Source organism: Salmo trutta, chromosome 30 (genome assembly GCF_901001165.1).
Source record: "Salmo trutta chromosome 30, fSalTru1.1, whole genome shotgun sequence".
Taxonomy (NCBI): domain Eukaryota; kingdom Metazoa; phylum Chordata; class Actinopteri; order Salmoniformes; family Salmonidae; genus Salmo; species Salmo trutta.
In genome coordinates this window covers 16,574,050-16,596,127 of record NC_042986.1, presented here as the reverse complement: position 1 = coordinate 16,596,127, position 22,078 = coordinate 16,574,050, and the positions used below count along the sequence as shown (strand labels likewise).

Sequence of the window (22,078 nt, the reverse complement as noted above, 5' to 3'; positions counted from 1 at the left end):
CCGTGGTCCCCACCCCCGTCCCAAAGCGCTCACAGGCGGCCCAGTCCTCGTGCTGCAGTCCCTCCCAGCTGCAGACAGAGCAAGAGATATTCACCCCTCCGCATCCAAACTGCAAATGAATCGCGCATCCGGGAAGCCGCCGCTGGCTGATCCCGCCCTGGTTTACATTCAGGGCGGGATGTAAATGTAAAATGTTCTTTGTCTAAAATAAATCACTGCACAAAAATAAATCCCTGCATTTGACTCACACAGCCTCAGTCACTTACTCACCTTGTCCACTGTGTGTGTGCCTCTCTGTGACATAAGCTAAACATCTAGCTGGCTAGCTCATCATGTCTCAGTCTAATCTGTACACTCAAAAATACAGAAAGGAGTGGGAATCAAACCCTGAATTCAAAGGCTGGTTGAAGCCGTTTATTGGAGATGATACACAGGCATACTGTCTGTATTGTAAGGCCACGCCAAACTTAGTGATGTAAAAAAACACGAAAACATACTCAAAAGGCAAAGCCTTGTAACAGTTCCACCCAAAACAAACTGCCATTTATGGTTAAAAAAAAAATCACTCTGCAAAAAAGGCTGAGGCCACCATGGCATTAGCTATCGCTGAACACTGTTCCATGCTGGCATGTGTTCACATTGGAGAAGCATGTTGAGCTGCTTTCTCAGACTCCACTGCTGCTACCCACTTCAAAATGCACAGAAATGATTAATGGTGTTCTAGCACCATACTTTCTGAAAAAGTTGGTCGCAGATGTGGGTGCCAAGCGTTTCAGCCACCTCCTTGAGGAGTCCACAGATGTAAGTGTTTCTAAGTGTAACAGTATAGCTTCCGTCCCTCTCCTCGCCCCAACCTGGGCTCTCTGCACCAACCAGCCCCAACCCCAACCAACCCAACCCCAACCAGGGACCCTCTGCACACATCAACAACAGTCACCCTCAAAGCATTGTTACCCATCGCGCCACAAAAGCCACAGCCCTTGCAGAGCAAGGGGAACAACTACTTCAAGGTCTCAGAGCGAGTGACGTCACCGATTGAAAGGCTATTAGCGCGCACCACCGCTAACTAGCTAGCGATTTCACATCAGTTACATAAGTACCTGGGGGTTGTGATAAGGTACTTTAGTGACACCAAGCAGACAATTGTATCAACATTTCTGGGGCTTGTTGAGTTGGAGGTAGGAGATGCCAAATCTATAGCCCGTGCTGTTGTGGCTTTCCTCGAGAAGTGTTGTCTTAAAAAGAGAAACTCCTGGGGATAGGGACTGACAATGCCTCTGTTATGACGGGGATTAACAATGGGGTCCATAAAGTGCTGAAGGAGGAGTATGGCCTCAAATATCTGGTTCTTATTCGCTGTGTGTGCCACTCTGCAGCTTGCTGTAAGTCATGCTTCCAATGACACCATCCCCCATAGTGTGGAGTACTTGGTATGAGAGACTTATAACTGCTTTTCAGTGTTTCCAAAGCACAGGGAGGCCTACAAGACCATATGAGACCATCAACTGTGGGGAGAAACCTTCACAGATAACCAAGGTGTGTGCCACAGGTTGGCTCTCCATTGAAAACACGGTTTTGTGCATTTTGGACCAGTGGGAGGAGCTTAGGCTGCATTTCGCAGTCACCAAGTCCAGTGAACGCTGCTACATGGCTGAGGTTTTATACTCCATGTACAGTGATCCTCAAAACATATTGTATCTGACTTTTTTTAAGTCAGTGCTGGGTGAGGTACAGTTGGCCATCAAGGCTTTTGAGGGAGAGCAAGTAGATCCTCTTAAGCTACTTGACAGCTTGGTTAGCCTGATCAAGTCTGTGAGCAGCAGGGTGCTGAATCCACTGGCAAATGTTGATGTACTCAAAGGGCCAATAGATGGATACATCAGTCCCAAACCGTACCTTGGTTACCTTTTTGAGTCAAAGGCAGCTGAGCTCCACCTTGCGCCTGAGGATGAAAACAATGTCCGAAAGCGGTGTGTAGCCTTCACCATCTCCCTCACTAATGAGTTGAGGGTGAGACTGCCGGACAACATCGAAGTGTCGCAGTACATGTCAGTTTTCAATGTGGAGGAAACTCTAAAGCACAATAAGAGCCCAGGAGAAATAGAAAAAAATAGCCAAGCGCCTTGGCTACTCCCCTGCAGAGATAGACAAGCTTGTCCAGCAAGGGTGTGCCATCCATCTTAGTAAATGGAATGAGACAAAAAACACACTGGGCTTCTGGAGTGAGATTTGGAAGTTCAAGGATGCAGCTGATATCAACCCGTTTCAAGAACTTGCCATTGCTGCTGTGTCTGTGTTGTCCTTGCCACACTCTAATGCTGAAGTCGAGAGAGTATTCAGCCAGACGAGTGTGGTAAAAAGAAAACTTTGAAATCGGATGTCCTTGCAGACCCTTAACTCCATCCTGTACATTCAATGTGGACTGAAGCTGTCTGGTGAGGCTTGCTATGAGCACCAGCTGCCTGATAATGTTTTGCAGCTTTTTTTTTTTTAGCTGCTTACTCATTTAAGTCAGCTCCTTCAGTTGCTGAACCTGCCATAGAGAGCCTTGACCAAAATGACAATGACCCACTCTTTCTGTGAGCAAGCACAGCCTGTGTGTGTGTGTGTGGAGGGGGATCTGGGGCAAAAAAAACAATTAACCTGAATTAGGGCCAGACTAGTTACCATAATTTTCTCACATTGACAGGTTTTTCTATTGTCTCTTTTTGGTCCATTTAGATTGTTAATGTAGACTGTATACAAAAAAAAAATGTTAAAAATGTTATGGTTAAAAATGTTCATGTTTTACTGTGACTTGTTGTAGGCTCCTAGGTGGACCATAAGGTTAAAAACCAAACCAAATTAAGAAAAAAAGAAAAAATAAAATAAAAAACTAGGTAACTCCGCCAGAGTGTCTCTTTTGGGTCACTTTTGCCGGTCCCAAACCCGGATAAAGGAGGAGGGTTGGAATTGTGACATGTTTTTTACTCACTTTTTGTCTCTCCCACGACGTTATTCCTCTCTCCTACAGCGTCCATCACAATTACATGCACATGGCCAATTATGCAAATTATGGGATGACGTCATTTAGCAACTTCTAGCGACTTTTAGGACAGCCAATAGCTACTTTCCTTACTGAGGAGTTGACAACACTGTGTCATCGCGTTAGTTAGGTGTTTCACCTGTGCTCTAGTTGGCTCCCCCTGTTTTTTTATTTAACTATCCTTTATTGGTTCTTACCTGTTTTTTTATTTTGTTCCACTTTTTGGTTTGCCTCCTGTCAAATTTTGATGTGCGATTTATTTGGTTTGCCTCTTGGGCAAATTTAGTGGGTGTCTTTTAGGGCCCAGTTGTTGCTAGTCAACTTTCAGTGGACAACACCATGTGTGTCTTTCATAACGCCTTACTAGAACACCACCTGTTTCATTGTGGTTGTTATTAAATCTGTGTTAGTTCCGACCTACATGAACGTGACCAACAAAGTGACTGAAACAGCAACCAACTTTGCTGCCATTCATGTATAGGCTAGAGTGGACAAATTAATGTGATGTTTGAGACGCTCTCACTAATTGATTGTACTCATTTGATTTCAGTTTGTGTGTGAGGTTGGAGGCATGTCAATTTCGACAAAGAAACTTTTATAAACAATGACAACACTGCCGTGTTGATCTGAGCCTTGCTTTTGGAAAACCACAGTGCCAAACTTTCGGCTGTCACATATGCACCTCTGACTTCACTCACTTTTTTCTAGTGGGTTGCTTCAGCCTTACCACTCAAACGAGCCCTAGGTCTACCTAAAGGTTAGTTACAATGTCCCCTACATGGGATCCTCCTTTTTGTTTGCAAATCCGATTAGTCATAGAGGGCAGGCATTTGGTAATCCCTCTAATTAGGTGATGCTATTTATAGGACCTTCCATGATAACCTGTGTACACATCAGCTCTGCTCGAGCCAAAATTAGCTCACAAGTACATCAATAGAAAAACATATTTTCGCATTCCATGGCTCAGTAGTAGGCCTAACATATTTCACCAGTTAACTGTCTCCAAATACCCTTTGTTACATCTTTGTAAAGATGAGTAATAGAAATATAAGAAACTATCAAAATGATAGATGTCGGAAGGTGAGGTAGAAAACCCCCTGTAGGACTGACTGTCCTTGTTCCCTATAGTAGAACAATGTGTTGACAGAACACCTACCCCTGCCAAGCTCTTCCTGGCTCATGTAATGTGCTGACTGTTTCATAGGGACAGGGATAAGCGTCATTAGCCTACTATGCATGAGTGTCAAGGCCATTTGGAGATACTGTCATAAGGTTAAATTATTTCTCTGAAAATGTACAAATAAGGATGTGATGTATTCAAAATATGTATCCATAGTTGGCAAAAGGTATAACTTCCTTGATACAAATGAAGCATACCTCACACTTAATGTTAGCATTTATTGCTTCATATGAATACGGTGTTGAAAGACCAATCTACAGAGACTTTCACAAAGGCAGTGAACATGTATTACAATCTACAAAATCTTCTTTACAGAAATGTTAAAATCCTAATATATAAAAAGGACAGTTGCAGAAACAAGATATGGAAGCCAGTAAACGCTCCAAATCAAAACAAGCTTCTTGTTATTCCATGTGACAGCAGTACCGATCATTTTGTGATGAGATTTAAAGTTGAATTTAGTTGATACGGATGTCTGAAGTTTAAGAAAGATGCCATTCAATTAGAAAGATTGTGATAATTAAAATACCATGTTTCCACATCTTTTGATTAAAGATGCAGTCCCGAATCTTAAGCACAACAAATGAGTAACATATTGTACGATTTGGATTAGTAACATATCATACGAATACAAAAATTAAAAGCAGGATGTAGCATATCATACTAAATGGATGACAGTACACAAAAAGCAGGGATCAAGTTTGGCTCATGAGCACTGCTTCCAAAACAAATTATACAAAAGTTCTGGACCTTCACTTTAAATCTGACAGAAAAATTCCATCTCAGCCAAAACAGAAATGGCAAGCGTTTTTGAAGTGTTTCTCTTAATTTTTGCTTTGGCCACAAATACAATAGGACAAGTTAACAGATTAGCTTTTCAAAGTGAAATTTTCACTGGACAGTTTAAAGCATTTGGTTCACAGCTATATCTGTATTGTTCAATCATAGTACATGAGGTGGATTGGTTGCAATCCATGGTTTCTGTATGTTTACTTTGCAAAACTTGCAAACTTGCAGGGCTTCCAGTGGTTTTATGCTACAGATGTCATGGCCCGTTTTCTATACTTTACATTTCAAAGTGCGAAAAACTACCACACTAAATACAAAACATAGCTGTAAACGGTCACTTTACCCAGGGAAAACAAAAGGCATCCCACAGATCCAGAGAACCTAACTGGGCCGGCCAACATGAAACATTCACCACAGATGAAGATCACAAACACTGAATAATGACTGATCCTTCTACATCACAATGTTAACCAAGCAGCTTTGGAATTGGCGTCTAAAATAGCAGTTCATATTAAAATAACAGTGATAAAGGCATTTAATGTGTAAATGAATGCCAGTTTTGAAAAAAACCTAGCTGGAGGGGAACTTAAATTACGTTTTTAAAATCAGACTGGCCGTCAGGAGGTGGGTGGGTCATAAGGCGTGAGGAGACCCAAGGCCTCACAAAAGGCCCCCCTGTCCTGGGAGACTACAGGTCCACATTGGTACAGAGATCTCCTGGGTGTGTTACAGTATCATACAGTGTAAAATAATGTCGGGTGGCCCTCAGGTTAGTCCTGTTCCATGGGCTCATCTGCGGTCTCTGGGCTTTCGAAACTGTTTTCTGCAGCAGCGCCTTCTGCCGACGACTCAACTTTACTTCTGGGAGAGGAAGATGGGACAGGCTCTTCACTGGGTGCTCCCTCCCCATTGCTGCTACTGACTGGGTCACTGCAATCCCCTTCCCCCTGTTCCTCTAAACGTAGATCCTTCCCTGACTGAGCAAGCTGCCCCTCTGACTGGTCCATGGTGCTGTCACTTTTTAGACTGTTGGTAGGGCCAGACTCAGCCTCTCTCTCTGATGTCTCCGCTGTCTCTTCCTCAAAGGGCTCTTCTGTCTGAGTGCTAGAGGGCTCTGGGGGACAGAAGGCAAGAACACCATTACATCCTTCCATAAATCAATTAATCCAGTTTAACAATGTTATTCTTGGACCCATGTCAAATTTTCCCTTTCACAGGCTTAGGCTGTGTTTAGACAGGCAGCCCAATTCTGATATTATTTTCCCACCAAATTTGTCTTTTGGCCAAATCAGACCAGCGCTGAAAAATATCTGATGTGAAAATATGTGATTGGCCAAAATACTAATTAGTGGAAAGAAGATCAGAATTGGGCTGTCTGTGTAAATGCAGCCATGTAGTGTTATTTGAAAATGCCCCATTGTTCAAAAAAAGTACCATGATCGTCTGTGGTGAGCATATCAGCAGACTTGTCTTTTTCTTCCTCAACAATGTCTGTTGACGATTCTGGCTTGTCTGATGAGCTTTGGGCAGGTTCAGGACAGGACATCTCCTTGTCTACCTCCTCATCTTCATCCATGTCTTTGTCAAACTTCAGCCTTTTCACTTCATGGCTCTCTGCCTCCGTTGCATCCTCTTCTGGATGCTTGGTCTTCATCAGACTGCTTTTTGTGGTATTACTTTCCGATACAGAGGAATCACTAAAGAAAGCATCAAAACATCATAACTAGTTGCTAAGTCTTAACATTTATTGCATTATATTTTGGCTGACAGTCACCTGGCTTCACACAATGCTAGTTACCTGATAACATGCTCCTCTTGTTCTGTGAGTGGCTCCTTATCGTCTGTGCTGTCAGGGAGACCGTTTGTAGCCAGAGTGGTGGATAGCAATAGCTTTGGTCTGTTCAGTGGCCTTGGGGTGCCTGGTCCATTTATATTCCTACCATAAGGAGAAAATAAATCATCTCTATATGCAAAATCCAATACGCTTTCATTCAATCATATTGTTGCAATTGAATCCAATTATACTGAACAAAAATATAAATGTAACATGTAAAGTGTTGGTCCTATGTGCTGAAATAAAAGTACGCACAGAAAGCTTTTCTGAAAAGTGTTGTGCACAAATGTGTCTACATCCCTGTTAGTGAGCATTTCTCCTTTGCCAAGAAAATCCATCCACTTGACAGGTGTGGCATATCAAGAAGCTGATTAAACAGCATGATCATTACACAGGTGCACCTTGTGCTGGGGACAATAAAAGGCCAAATGTGCAGTTGTCACAACACAATGCCACAGCGGTTTCAAGTTGAGGGTGTGTGCAATTGGCATGCTGACTGTATGAATGTCCACCAGAGCTGTTGCCAGAGAATTGAATGTTAATTTGTCTACCACAAGCCACCTCCAATGTCATTTTAGAGAATTTGGAGGCCGACCACGTGTAACGACACAGGCCCAGGGCGTCCACATCAAGCTTCTTAACCTGCAGGATCGAGTGAGACCAGCCACCCAGGCAGCTGATGAAACTGTGGGTTTGCACAACCAAAGAATTTCTGCACAAACTGTCAGGAACAGAGCCAGGGAAGCTCATCTGCGTGCTTGTCATCCCACCAGGATCTGACGCCTGACTGCAGTTCAGTGTCGTAACCGACTTCAGTGGGAAAATGCTCACCTTCGATGGCCACTGACAGGCTGGAGAAGTGTGCTCTTCACGGATGAATCCCGGTTTCAACTGTACTGGGCAGATGGCGTCGTGTGGGCGAGCGGTTTGCTGATGTTAACTTTGTGAACAGAGTGCCCCATGGTGGCGGTGGGGTTATGGTATGGGCAGGCATAAGCTATGGACAATGAACACAATTGCATTTTACCGATGGCAATTTGAATGCACAGAGATACCGTGAAGAGATCCTGAAGCCCACTGCCGCGATCACCTCATGTTTCAGCATGATAATGCACAGCCCCATGTCACTAGGATCTGTACACAATTCCTGGAAGCTGAAAATGTCCCAGTTCTTCCATGGCCTGCATACTCACCAGACATGTCACCCATTGAGCATGTTTGGGATGCTCTGGATCAACAGCGTGTTCCAGTTCCCGCCAATATCCAGCAACTTCGCACAGCTACTGAAGAGGAGAAAGACAACATTCCACAGGCCACAATGAACAGCCTGATCAACTCTATGCGAAAGAGATGTGTCGCGCTGCATGAGGCAAATGGTGATCACACCAGATACTGACTGGTTTTCTGATCCACGCCCCTACCTTTTTTTTAAGGTATCTGTGACGAACAGATGCATATCTGTATTCCCAGTCATATGAAATCCATAGATTAGGGTCTAATGAATGCATTTCAATTGACTGATTTACTTGTATGAACTGTAACGGAGTCAAATATTTGAAATCGATGCACGTTGCATTTATATTTTTGTTCAGTGTAATAACAAGGAGATTAACTACACTGCCTCCCAGCATATTTGGTATGAGTAAATTACTAAACCTTCTCCCCCTATGTTCAGGGATGCCTGGAATGAAAGACTACTGGGTTTTATTGGGGTTCCCCACCCATTTTATGTTATAAATGTAGATAAATTGCATAACTGAACATCAACCATTGACAAGTAGGTAGCACTCACCTTTCTGAATAAATAGAGGTATTGCCAGGGAACATCACTCCATTCATTTTGTTTACACTGGTTGCCCCATTTTTCCTTTGAAAGAGGCAGAGTGAGTCAGCAAATCCAGATGACTGTAAGCCTACCCAAATTGATTTGATAGACAGCTTTGAAGCTGACCCCAACTTTAAAGTATGTTTTGCTATAAAAAGTGGTAGGCAGAGAAACATGATATAATACTTACTCTGAGGTAGGATATACACAGCTGACCACCATCACATTCTGCAAAATAAACAATACCATCAAACTCCAAGCATGTATATTGTTTACAAATACAAGCAATTATAAACTTGTTAAAAATAAGCCATGCGAGAATGCATTATTCATTCAAATTAACACAAGGACATGTATCTGTGACAGTCAACTTTTGACTGGTATTGTCACACCTACTCATTCAAGGGTTTTTCTTTAATTCTATTTGTAGAATAATAGTGAAGACATCAAAACTACGAACACATATGGAATCATGTAGTAAAAAAAACAACAAAAAAACTTGTTAAACAAATCAAAATATATTTTATATTTGAGATTCTTCAAAGTAGCCACCCTTTGCCTTGACAGATTTGCACACTCTTGGCATTCTCAACCAGCTTCATGAGGTAGTCACCTGGAATGCCTTTCAATGAACAGGTGTGCCTTCTTAAAAGGACATTTATGGAATTTCTTTCCTTCTTAATGCTTTTGAGCCAATCAATTGTGTTGTGACAAGGTAGGGTTGGTATACAGAAGATGGTATTTTATCAAATAGTGCTAAGTCCATATTATGGCAATAACAGCTCAAATAAGCAAAGAGAAAATGACAGTCCATCATTACGTTAAGACACGAAGGTCAGTCAATATGGAAAATTACAAGAACTTTGAAAGTTTCTTCAAGTGCAGTCGCAAAAACCATCAAGTGCTATGATGAAACTGGCTCTCATGAGGACCGTCACAGGAAAGGAAGACCCAGAGTTACCTCTGCTGCAGAGGATAAGTTCATTAGAGTTACCAGCCTCAGAAATTGCAGCCCAGATAAATGCTTCAGAGTTCAAGTAAGAGACACATCAACATCAACTGTTCAGAGGACACTGCAAAAATCGGGCCTTATTGGTCAAATTACTGCAAAGAAACCACTACTAAAAGGAGCAATGGACATTAGACCGGTCGAAATATGTCCTTTGGTCTGATGCGTCCAAATTTTAGATTTTTGGTTCCAACCGCTGTGTCTTTGTGAGATGCAGAATAGGTGAACGGATGATCTCCGCATGTGTGGTTCCCACTGTGAAGCATGGAGGTGGTATGATGGTGCTTTGCTGGTGACACTGATTTATTTTCCAAGACTGTTGGAAAAGCATTCCTAAAAGAAGCTGGTTGAGAGAATGCCAAGAGTGTGCAAAGCTGTCATCAAGGCAAAGGGTGGCTACTTTGAAGAATCTCAAATATTGTTTAACACTTTTTTAGTTACTACTTGAGTACATATGTGTTATTTCATAGTTTTGATGTCTTCACAATTATTCTACAATGTAGATAATAGTTAAAATAAAGAAAAACATTTGAATGAATAGGTGTCCAAACTTTTGACTGGTACTGTAGGTATCCTTAATAGGGTGAGTACCCTGGGGGCGTATTCATTGCGCCAATTCAGTTGCAATTTTTTTTTAAAACAAGCAAACTGAACGAAAACTGGGAAGGATGTACCTGAATTTGTCCAATAGAAACTCCCATCTTGGCTAAAGATCACACCTCATATTTAAAAAAAACCCATTATGATAAACAATCTCAGAAACAGTGATGATACTTACCTTCTCCACTCCCCTGAGGAACTTGTCTGTTCCAGTGTAGTTCCTCTTAGGGTCAGTAAGTAACTCACACAGACGCTGGATGGTGAACGGAATACTGGAAAAGATAGTCAAAAAGGTATACTTTCCTCACGAGGCTGTACACAAGGCTACACAAAGGCATACTGGTAAAACAGGCATTAAAGGGAGACTTTTTATTAAATGTTTCAGCACTGGACAGTGGAGGACACTCACCCGTTGTACCCATCTACAATTTTGAGAATCCTTTCCTTCATCTCCTCAAAAGGAATGTACTCCACATTAGGATGGGATGGACCTCGCTGGTCTGGCGACGAGGTTCTGAAGTCATCCATTACTTTCTCAAGTTTAAACAGGAAATAACTTTTGAACTGTGACCATGAAATCCTGTAAGAGGAGAGACCAAAAAGTTATCCTCTCTTGGTCCGACACTTGAGGGGTTTCCTACGAAGCAGGTTTGAGGAGTTAACGAGGTAACTTTGGTCAACAGAGTTCAACTCGGGATAACCGGTCATACGAAAGTGGTTCACCTTTTAGCCAGGCACATTCAAATGGCGCAACGAATCCTTCTCTGGGGCAGGCTAATTCCACTTACTCTGAATGAAATGACTGAGCTGTGAGTTGAGGACCAATGAAATCAGATTCCCTCCCTCTTGCAAAGATTGCATCATCCCCTTCATTTGAGGAAGACGACTGATTTAAGAAAATATTTAAGAAAATGTTTGTATATAAAAAAATATATATATCACAGTAATGACAGAATGCATTTTAAACTTCACGCAATGTAACACCAAAGACAGCATTAACTATGAGTCATAAAATAAAGATGGCATTTCTAAAAGCCTATTTCACACCACAGCCTGCTGAATTTGCAAGATAACCTAGTTAATTTTTATTTTGGCACACATGACTCGCCCATGGATTGAGGCTTCATCATTGTCTCAATTAAGAGTTTGGTGTTCGACTAGCCATGTACGACATACACGCGCAGTTACAAGACTGCTAGAGTTAGCAGCAGGCGGACAAGCAATATCCACCGTCATAGTATGGATGAAGCCGAGGACTTGTCATAGACCAGCACCACTACCACTCTTGTCAAGAGGGTGCAACAGTATCTACTTCCTAAGGCGGCTGAAGAAATTCTGCATGCCGCCCGGTTGCATCACAGCCTGGTAAGGGAATTGCTCTGTACATGACTGCAAGGCCCTCCAGTATATCACTGGGACCGTGTCTCCACCCATCCAGGACATCACTCGAAATGGTGCCTGAGGAAGACACACAGCATCAAGGACCCCACCCACCCCAGCCACAAGCTGTTCTCTCCTTTACTGTCAGGCAGACCGTTTCTATCAGACCTCATGCTCTGATACTGTCTCTGACCCTGTTGGTATCTACAAGCCATCAGAGTGCTGAACACTTGAACTGACCACCTGCTCTGATTCTGTGCACATCATAACTGCTGCTACCAGACTTACTATACTGCTTAATTTCTACATCCCCAATACACATGTAAATATTGTATTATAAATTGTGCATTCCTGTATTATACTTATGCTAAAAAAAATGTATTCTACTGCCATTTACTGTTTGTATTTACTTGCAAGAACCTGCAAGTTAACATTTCGATGGACGATGCATGCCATGCGTATCTCATACATACGACTAATAAAACTTGAAACATGGCAGTAATGTGAAGCTAACTGAAGCTGGTTAGCTTTAGAAAACCCAGAGTAGATCTAGCTTGCTTCGTGGGATTCCTCTCTGGTTGCCTAGCCCATTCATAGAGGCCAAGTACCTTTAGCGCCTATTGATGAAGGTCTCTTCTTCCAAGGGGACCTTTGTTAAGAACCCCGACGCTTGCTCTAAATGTTAACATGTATCGCTTGCGGTACGGTTTTGGAAACATAAGGAACAAATCTTTCATATTTGCGAGAATTTTATTTTGAAACAAAAATGTAAAAATTACTGCACACCTTCATAGCATAAGGCTGCTTTGGTCCAATATTGGGTTAACTTCAGTCTCCTCCAACAAGACCTTGGTTTTGGTAGCATATCCAGAAATACATTTCAGCAATAAGACTATCCGTGAGTTGTAATTTACCCGCCTGTGTATTTCTATACTGAATTGACACATTGTCCATTCAATAGAAAATCGACTGGCACTTGAGGCTTATTTCTCAGACACTCACATCGTTTCTCCCGTTTTGGCGACATGAGACAGAAGTTGATCCAGGGCAGGACAGGCATCTTTCTTCCCTTTCTTCTCAAAGTCTGAACGTAGATATAACAAAATAGAAAACACTTATTCAAGTATGTACAGCGTTGTAGTCCAGGGCACCGTCAGGAAGAATTAGCTGCACGGCAACCACAGGCTTTAAATAGCTAGCAAGCTACAACCATAGAATTAGGATAGCTACTAATTTCATAGGATCACCATGACTGCAACTACCACAGTCGCCACTAAATAACGCTAACTACAGTAGTTAACGCTTGTAGCAAATAAACGAGCTAACTAAACTAGAACACTTAACGTTAGCTATCAAACTGTGGTCAACATAAGCTATAGCGACCTGCTAACGTTAACTAGACTAGGTACAAAATGTAACTAAGTGGGGGAAATAGCTTCAAGTCAACACACACATTAATATTGAATTATACATGTAGTTACGCTATCAAAATAAAATAGGCCTAGAGAGCTAAGTTAGTCAGCTAACAATTTCGACTGCTAGCCAAAACTAGCCAAGTTATCCAGCCATCCAATGAGATAGCAAGCTAACTGGAATATATGCGGCTACAGTAAACTTGTCAATTCCAATAACGTTACAGATACGGAAAAGCAGCTAAAGTAAGTTGACTTACCCGTGAAAGCCTCCAAAAGTGTGCCAATTTCCATGGTTGTAACGTAAAGTAGCCTATGGCAACTGATATCCCTTGCAACAGGAAACAGAAGAGGGGAGAGGAAAATAAATAAATAGCATTAGCTTCCTTAGCTAGCAACAACACACCCAGGTAACACACTTGCTAGCTACCCACTCAAGTGCACATGTCCGGGGGGGTGGTGGTGGTTTTCTACTTCTTCTTCGGCGGTCCGCAAACAATCGTTAGAGGTGTATGCCGCCATCTACAGTATGGGTGGTAGACTACATAAAAAATATCCACTCTACGCGCGCGGCACCTAATCTGAAAATGTAAGGATCAACAAAAACAATCTAAAGCAATGTATAATGAAGGGCATGCTCCGTATGTCCCTTGACCTATCCTTAAACCCCCAAAACAAGGGAGCTATCAAACATTCTGTAGTAAGATATTATTAAGGATACGTTTCTTGATATCCTTCATATGCACTTAAATAGAAAAATAAAGGGTACTGACCAACAATTGAAATTAAGGTATGTATAATGGGTCCTTTTGCATTTTAAAATTAAGGGAGACTTAAGAGGTAATTTGTTTAATTTAAGGACGATTTAATTCCTATTAGGGGGTCTTGGTATGTTTTAGGGGAAATTTGAGGTACATGTAATACTAATTTAAGGCAGTCCTGTTCCTAGTGTGAATCTCGCCTGCCGTTTATGACAAGAACGTTTGGCCTGCAGACAGCTAGACGTCATCGTTTTACTGTTTTTGTTGCGCCAGACCTGTGAAGCTACGAATGAGTCAGCAAAGTAGGCACTTTACACCTATTTAATCAAAAGGTGAAACGAGATATTTTAAAAACAATCAAATCGATTATTTTTACTACCCAGGAAATGGCGGTTCCTGCTGTCCCAACCTTGCAACTGAACAACACAGTAAGTCAAAACTCCGCAGAACGTAACATCCATATTGACGAAAGAGAATTGGGGAACATCACGAACAACGATGGAAACGGCACCCTCCCATTACATTCTCCGTGGACTTTTTGGCTTGATAGGTAAGTTCACAATTTTATCATTACATGGACTTGATGGTGATTATTTCTATGATTTGTTTTCATGGGATGAGTTTGTATGAATTCAACTGCATTTGTGATAGCTAGCTAGCAAGCCTTGCCAAAACAAAGGAGTCTTTCAAGTTGCAGACAGTGCATGGGTATAACGCCACAATAGTAACGTATATTATTATTACACTATAACCTGTGTTTTCGCAATCATTGTTTCTTATTCCTCGGTGATATGGTACCATGCAATGTACCATTAGTTAGAAAATGTTCTCAAAATCTCAGTCTTAGGCAGGCTATCAGCAATTTTATTAATTGTAAAACTTCAGCTCACTGCTTCACTGACTATTAGCAAATATTCTATTATGGGAAGTGTACACATGACCTGCTGAAATTGGACTTTGTCTATTTTTATCAACACTGTGAGTACTTGTATATGGGGCAAAGTTTGTTTACCTCTGCTATGTAACCGGTGTTAAGACCTTGGGTTGGGGAAAGCCTGAGGCCCTCAACACTGATTTGTTCTATAAAATAAAAAACAGTTTTTCCTGAATATAGGCCTAGGGGTGAAAGTATTTATTTTCAATCTGACTAAAAGTTATTTACAATTCAAGGCACACTTAACCAGCATGGCTACCACAGCATTCTGCATTGATACGCCATCCCATCTGGTTTGCCCTTAGTGGAACTATCATTTGTTTTCAACAGGACAACGATCCAACACTCCTCTAGGCTGTGTAAACCCCCTTGGGTTGTGCCGTGGCGGAGATCTTTGTGGGCTATACTCAGCCTTGTCTCAGTGTAGTAGGTTGGTGGTCTGCGGTTATCCCTTTAGTGGTGTGGGGGCTGTGCTTTGGCAAAGTGGGTGGGGTTATATCCTGCCAGATTGGCCCTGTCCAGGGGTATCGTCGGACGGGGCCACAGTGTCTCCTGACCCCTCCTGTCTCAGCCTCCAGTATCTATGCTGCAATATTTTGTGTCAGGGGTCTAAGGTCAGTCTGTTATATCTGGTGTAATTCTCCTGTCTTATCCGGTGTCCTGTGTGAATTTTAAGTATGCTCCCCCCCCTCCCCTCCCGGAGGACCTGAGCCCTAGGACCATGCCTCAGGACAACCTGGCCTGATGACTACTTGCTGTGTCCAGTCCACCTGGTCGTGCTGCTGCTCCAGTTTCAACTGTTCTGCCAGTGGCTATGGAACCCTGACCTCTTCACCGGACGTGCTACCTTGTCCCAGACCTACTATTTTCTACTCTCTCTCTCTCTACCGCACCTGTTATCTCGAACTCTGAATGCTCGGCTATGATAAGCCAACTGACATTTACTCCTGAGGTGCTGACCTGTTGCACCCTCTACAACCAGTGTGATTATTATTATTTGACCCTGCTGGTCATCTATGAACATTTGAACATCTTGACCATGTACAGTGGCAAGAAAAGTATGTGAACCCTTTTGAAATACCTGGATTTCTGCATAAATTGGTCATAAAATTTGATCTGATCATCTAGGGAACAACAATAGAATAGACAAACACAGTTTGCTTGAACTAATAACACACAAACAATTATACATTTTCATGTCTTTATTGAACACATCGTGTAAAGATTCACAGTGCAGGGTAGGAAAAGTATGTGAACCCTTGGATTTAATAACTGGTTGACCTTCCTTCGGCAGCAATAACCGCAACCAAACATTTTCTGTAGTTGCGGATCAGACCTGAAGGGTCAGGAGGAATTTTGGACCATTCCTGTTTACCAAACTGTTTCAGTTCAGCAATATTCTTGATGTCTGGTGTGAACTGCTCTCTTGAGGTCATGCTCCACATCTCAATCGGGTCGAAGTCAGGACTCTGACTGGGCCACTCCAAAAGCCGTATTTTCTTCTGTTGAAGTAATTCTGTTGTTGATTTACTTCTGTGTTTTGGGTTGTTGTCCTGTTGCGTCACCCCAACTTCTGTTGAGCTTCAATTGGCAGACACATAGCCTAACATTCTCCTGAAAAATGTCTTGATAAACTTGTGAATTCATTTTTCCATCGACGATAGCAAGCTGTCCAGGCCCTGAGGCAGCAAAGCAGCCCCAAACCATGATGCTCCCTCCACCATACTTTACAGTTGGGATGAAGTTTTGATGTTGGTGTGCTGTGCCTTTTTTTCTTCACACATAGTGTTGTGTGTTCCTTCCAAACAACTCAACTGTAGTTTCATCTGTCCACAGAATATTTTGCCAGTAGCGCTGTGGAGCATTCAGGTGCACTTTTGCAAACTTCAGACGTGCAGCAATGTTTTTTTTGGACAGCAGTGGCTTCTTCCGTGGTGTCCTCCCATGAACACCATTCTGTTTAGTGTTTTGCATATCGTAGACTCGTCAACAGAGATGTTAGCATGTTCCACTGATTTCTGTAAGTCTTTAGCTGACTCTCTAGGATTTTTCTTAAACTCAATTTTTGTGAGTGTTTTTCATAGCGCAAGACAGCTCTAATCAACGTCTCCAATCTCATCTCATTGATAGGACTCCAGGTTACCTGACTCCAATTAGCTTTTGGAGAAGTTATTAGCCTAGGGGTTCACATACTTTTTCCAACCTACATTGTGAATGTTTAAATGATGTATTCAATAAAGACAAGAAAAATACAATAATTTGTGCGTTATTAGTTTAAGCACGCTATGTTTGTCTATTGTTGTGACTTAGATCAGATCAAATTTGATGACCAATTTATGCAGAAATCCAGGTAATTCTAAAGGGTTCACATACATTTTCTTGCCACTGTACTGTTATCTCCACCCAGCACATCCAGAAGAGGACTGACCACCCCTCAGAACCTGGTTCCTCTCTAGGTTTCTTCCTAGGTTCCTGCCTTTTGAGTTTTTTCCAGCCACCGTGCTCCTACATCTGCATTGCTTGCTGTTTGGGGTTTTAGGCTGGGTTTCTGTATAGCACTTTGTGACATCTGCTGATGTAAAAGGGGCTTTATAAATACATTTCATTGATTGTGAGCGTCGAGTGCTCCTGTCCAACACTTACTAGCGAGTTCCAAACTGCCCCTGGAAGCAACGTCAGTACAAGAACTGTTCGTCGGTAGCTTCATGAAATGGGTTTCGATTTCAGTGGAAAACACTTCACCATCTGGCAGTTTGATGAACGAATCGGGGTTTGGCGGATGCCAGGAGAACGCTACCTGCTCGAATGCATAGTGCCAACTGTACATTTTGGTGGAGGAATAATGGTCTGGGGCTGTTCATGGTTCGGGCTACACCCCATAGTTCCAGTGAAGGGAAATCTTAACACTGCAGCATACAATGACATTCTATACGATTCTGTGCTTCAAACTTTGTGGCAAGAGTTTAGGTAAAGCCCTTTCCTGTTTCAGCATGACAATGGAAGCAAGTCCCTGCAGCAATGTCCCAACATCTGGTGGAAAGGAAAGCCTTCCCAGAAGAGTGGAGGCTGTTGAGGCATCAAAGGGGGGACAAACTCTATATCAATGCCCGTGATTTTTGGAATGAGATGTTTGACGAGCAGGTGTCCACATACTTTTGGTCATGTAGTGTACGTCTCTGGCCAAGAGAGAAGGCAGTCAACTTTAAAGGGGTCAGTCAGTCTTGTTTACTGCTGGGCTAGAGTCCTGTGGAAAGGGGTTGACACCTGATCTTCTCCGACCTGATCTTCTCCGATATCTAGTAAAGCCTGTTCACAGAGTGGGGGAACTGCTGTACCAAGGCTTGCTATAGATACAAAAACAAAACAGGTTATTTTAAGACTGCTAGATCATGCCAGATGCAGAGTTCTATATAGATTCAATTAGATATTGATGTTTTGTTTGGATCTTTCCTCCAGATCTTTACCAGGAACAACCGCAGCAGAATGTGAATCCGGTCTGAAAAAAATCTACACTGTGCAAACAGTTCAGGTAAGCTCTCTGTGTTAGTTGAGAGGTTTAAGATAATTGCCACATCATGATAAATGCACATGTTATGTATTTGTGTTTCTCAATAATAATGCAGTAATAAAGGCAACACTATGATTTTGATAATCATGGTAAAGATTGTATTTTTTCCTCATATTTGTTCATAGAGCTTTTGGAGCGTGTACAACAATATACCTGGAGTTTCCAGTTTACCACTGAGATGTAGCTATCACTTAATGAGAGGAGAGAGAAGACCACTCTGGTAAGACTAAATAATCAAATTAATACAAACACATAGGTCTATGCATAATTATATGTGTAAATGGTATTACCTTTCATTTACTCTCTGTCTTGCTATGCATTTTCCATTTCATCCAGGGAAGAAGAGAGTAATGCAAAGGGGGGAGTTTGGAAAATGAAAGTACCCAAAGAAAGCACTGTAAGTACAATAAAGGTCATATGTTATGTTTTAATTATTCATACCATATTTATGTTTGTTGAGTAAATGTGTGTACTGGTAACATACTCAATGTGTCTTCATTTCCCCAGCCTGCTGTATGGAAGGAGTTACTGTTAGCCACTATTGGGGAGCAATTCACTGATTACTGTGCTTCAGGTAAGTGTGAAGAGAGAGTGCATCGTGTGCGGTGTCTTTCAGACTCCAACTGTGGGTTTTGGTCTACATGGTCTTTTGTCAGCTTGTACAGTCATGAAGAATTAGTCCGTGATCACCAACGACGATGAGCCAGCCTATAGGGAGGAGGTCCGAGACCTAGCAGTGTGGTGCCAGGACAACAACCTCTCCCTCAATGTCAGCAAGACAAAGGAGCTGATCGTGGACTACAGGAAACAGAAAAGCACGTAGAGAGCTTCAAGTTTCTCTGTGTCGACGTCACTAAGGAATTAACATGGTCCACACAGCTATGAAGAGGATACGACAGCGCCTCTTCCCCCCTCAGGACATAGGGGTGCTGCAGCACCCCCTGAAAAAAAAATATATATATTTTGTTTTTCACAAAAGTAGTGCACTGGGACTTTACTAGTCCTGTATTAGCAGACCGATATAGCCGTCTGCAGGCTATTTTTTTGTTTCTGCCACATAGGACCTCTATACCCCAGGCTGTAGAGAGGTCCTGGCCACGCCACCTAAGCCATAGGCTGTGCTCTCTGCTACCGCATGACAAGTGGTATCAGTGCACCAAGTCTGGAACCAACAGGACCCTGGACAGCTTCTACCCCCAAGCCATAAGACTGCTAAACCACAGCTAACCAAATGGCTACCAAGACTACTTTCATTGCCCCTTCTTTGCCCCAAATCTTTTGCATTGACTCCATGCACACACACTGGACTCTACCCACACATTCACACATACTTACACTGACACCCCAACACACACACACTACATACACCCACACACCAGTGGAGGCTGCTGAGGGGAGGACGGCTCATAATAATGTCTGGAACGGAGCGAATGGAATGGCATAAAACACATGGAAACCATGTGGCTGATGCATTTGATACCATTCCACTAATTCCTCTCTGGCCATTACCACGAGCCCGTCCTCCCCAATTAAGGTGCCACCAACCTCCTGTGCCATACACACTCACACACACACACACTTTCACACTTACCACATACGCTTATCTATCCTGTTGCCTAGTCACTTTACCACTACCTATATGTACATAGCTACCTCAATTTTCTCGTACCCCTGCACATCGACTTGGTACTGGTACTCCCTGTATATAGCCATGTTATTTTAGTCATTATTGTTATTCGTTATTCACTGTGTATATATTCCTTGTCTCTATTTCCCCCCCAAATTGGTATCTTTAACTCTGCATTGTTGGAAAAGGACCTGTAAGTAAGCATTTCACTGTTAGTCTACATGTGACAAATACAATTTGATTTGAGTCAACCATACAGAAGAAGTCTGAAATGCCATGAACATCCTGTCATAAAGAAAAACATACAATGTTCCGTCCCTTATAAAGTTGTACCTCAAAATTGAAGGGTATTGATGTATTTATCTGAAATATTTTATTCTCTGGTTGTATTTCAGAGGATGAGGTGGTTGGTGTTAGTGTCAGCATACGAGACAGAGAAGATGTTGTTCAAATCTGGAATGGAATTGCCTCTTTTGCTAATGAAGCAAACGTCCTAGGACGGATCTATGAACTTCTTCCACAGATAACTTTTAAGGCAGTATTTTATAAGCGTGAGTACTTTCTACCTTGTATGACATTCACATGTCATGATAAAAACAAGTAAACTAGAGTACATGCTCATTCACTCCATCAAAACAACTTTACTCTTCACATACTGTTGTCATGTGTCTGATGAACGAGCCTATTGATAACTCATGAGATGAATATGTTTATTTCTATTTTAGCACATGAGGAGCATCATGCCTTCGAAGGAGGTCGCCCAAGACATTAGCACGCTTTGCACATTTTACACTTTGTTGTTTTTGGTCTTCGAAATGGACTGAATTGTCCCCTAATCTGAGCTCTACTGTCTTCTGTAAATGTGTTATACAATTACTTCAGTTTGGGCAGACAGAAAATATAATAGCTGGGGCTTCATTTTAGGATGACTAATAAACATGTTCTTTAGTGTTTGTTTTTTATACAAAGATATTTAGCTAAAACTGAAGAGGACAATAGTTGATCATGTATACATATTTATTTTTACCACATTTGATCTCAACAGTGCAATTTTACCAGAGCCTTTTATTTGTTATCACGGTTTCCAGATCTCAGAATATATTTTCAGTATGTAAGGGATTTACATTGTTACCTTATTCTAGAATGAATGAATGAATGAATGAATGAATGAAGAGTATTTTCCTCAAGACAGTAGTATTCATATGGTTTTATGCAAAAATGTTGCACATTCTCAATGTTTTTTTGTTTGGTAGTTTTTGTTGTTTTTTGGGGTTAGGGGAAAGAAAGCTGTTAACTGTTACTTGTTGTTAGATTTGTAAAGTGACACCAACTTTTGTACAAAAACAAAATCAGAAAATGGTACTGGGAAAAAATATATGCAGTAGTTTACCCAGAGTGTTTTTGTAATAGCGGTGGATCATTGAACAAACACACTCAATATTGTTTTTTCCGAAATGCACAAGCCTTTTTCATTTTTACTATAATAAACAGCATCTCTATTACTGTTTCTTCAGTTCACTGATGCTGATTTCTAAATTGTGCACGTGTTTATTATAAGCTCCACGAAAGGGATTTATTCAAGAAATATTACATTTCTATCATGAATATTATTCTCATTAAAGTCCTACAAACTTTAAAAGAAACCCTTCTTAAAATAAAAAAAATGTATGCTGTATAAACCGTGCTTTGAGTTGAATTAGTACTTCTCTTTACCAAAGACCTTTCTAACCCTTAGTTGTGTGAGAGTGTATGTTCCCTGCCGAGCTTTTACGTTTTGTAATCTTGTAATTGTTATCAGATGCCATCTCTGTAGTTGATCAATGTCCTTCACTGTGACTCAGGTCATCCATGTTCAAACACTATGATTGATTAGTCTCCTAGAGAGAAACAAATAATCTTACAGACTGTATAGCTGGGTATTGTTGCTGTTTTTAATGAAAATATTTGTTTTAGTAAGATGAGATCTCAACTGAGTCTCTGGAATGGTGCCTTGTGTTCCCCTAGTTTTTCGTTCTTGAATGTTGTTTATTTTCAACATATTGAACCAGTCAAAATGTAAAATAAATATTTTTGCTGATTTTGAAATATGAAGAAATAAAAATGCAAAACATGTATTTATGGTCTCTTGTGCTGT

General features: G+C 41.6%; 2 protein-coding genes across 2 annotated transcripts; one reads left to right on the top strand and one right to left on the bottom strand.

Moving 5' to 3' along the window:
* Positions 1-4,403: 4,403 nt before the first annotated feature.
* Positions 4,404-13,506, bottom strand: LOC115168124 (serine/threonine-protein phosphatase 4 regulatory subunit 2-A). Its single transcript, XM_029723073.1, has 9 exons — positions 13,315-13,506; positions 12,645-12,726; positions 10,672-10,842; positions 10,441-10,534; positions 8,844-8,881; positions 8,621-8,695; positions 6,793-6,930; positions 6,429-6,691; positions 4,404-6,108 (listed from the first exon to the last, which is right to left on the bottom strand). Exons 1-9 carry the CDS (start codon positions 13,346-13,348, stop codon positions 5,765-5,767), a joined length of 1,239 nt encoding a protein of 412 aa, XP_029578933.1. The 5' UTR covers positions 13,349-13,506; the 3' UTR covers positions 4,404-5,764.
* A 116-nt stretch (positions 13,507-13,622) lies between these two features.
* On the top strand, positions 13,623-22,058 carry LOC115168125 (eukaryotic translation initiation factor 4E type 3). Its single transcript, XM_029723075.1, has 9 exons — positions 13,623-13,844; positions 14,004-14,117; positions 14,199-14,365; positions 18,206-18,278; positions 18,443-18,537; positions 18,654-18,714; positions 18,825-18,891; positions 20,340-20,495; positions 20,670-22,058. Exons 3-9 carry the CDS (start codon positions 14,202-14,204, stop codon positions 20,714-20,716), a joined length of 663 nt encoding a protein of 220 aa, XP_029578935.1. The 5' UTR covers positions 13,623-13,844; positions 14,004-14,117; positions 14,199-14,201; the 3' UTR covers positions 20,717-22,058.
* Positions 22,059-22,078: the final 20 nt, after the last annotated feature.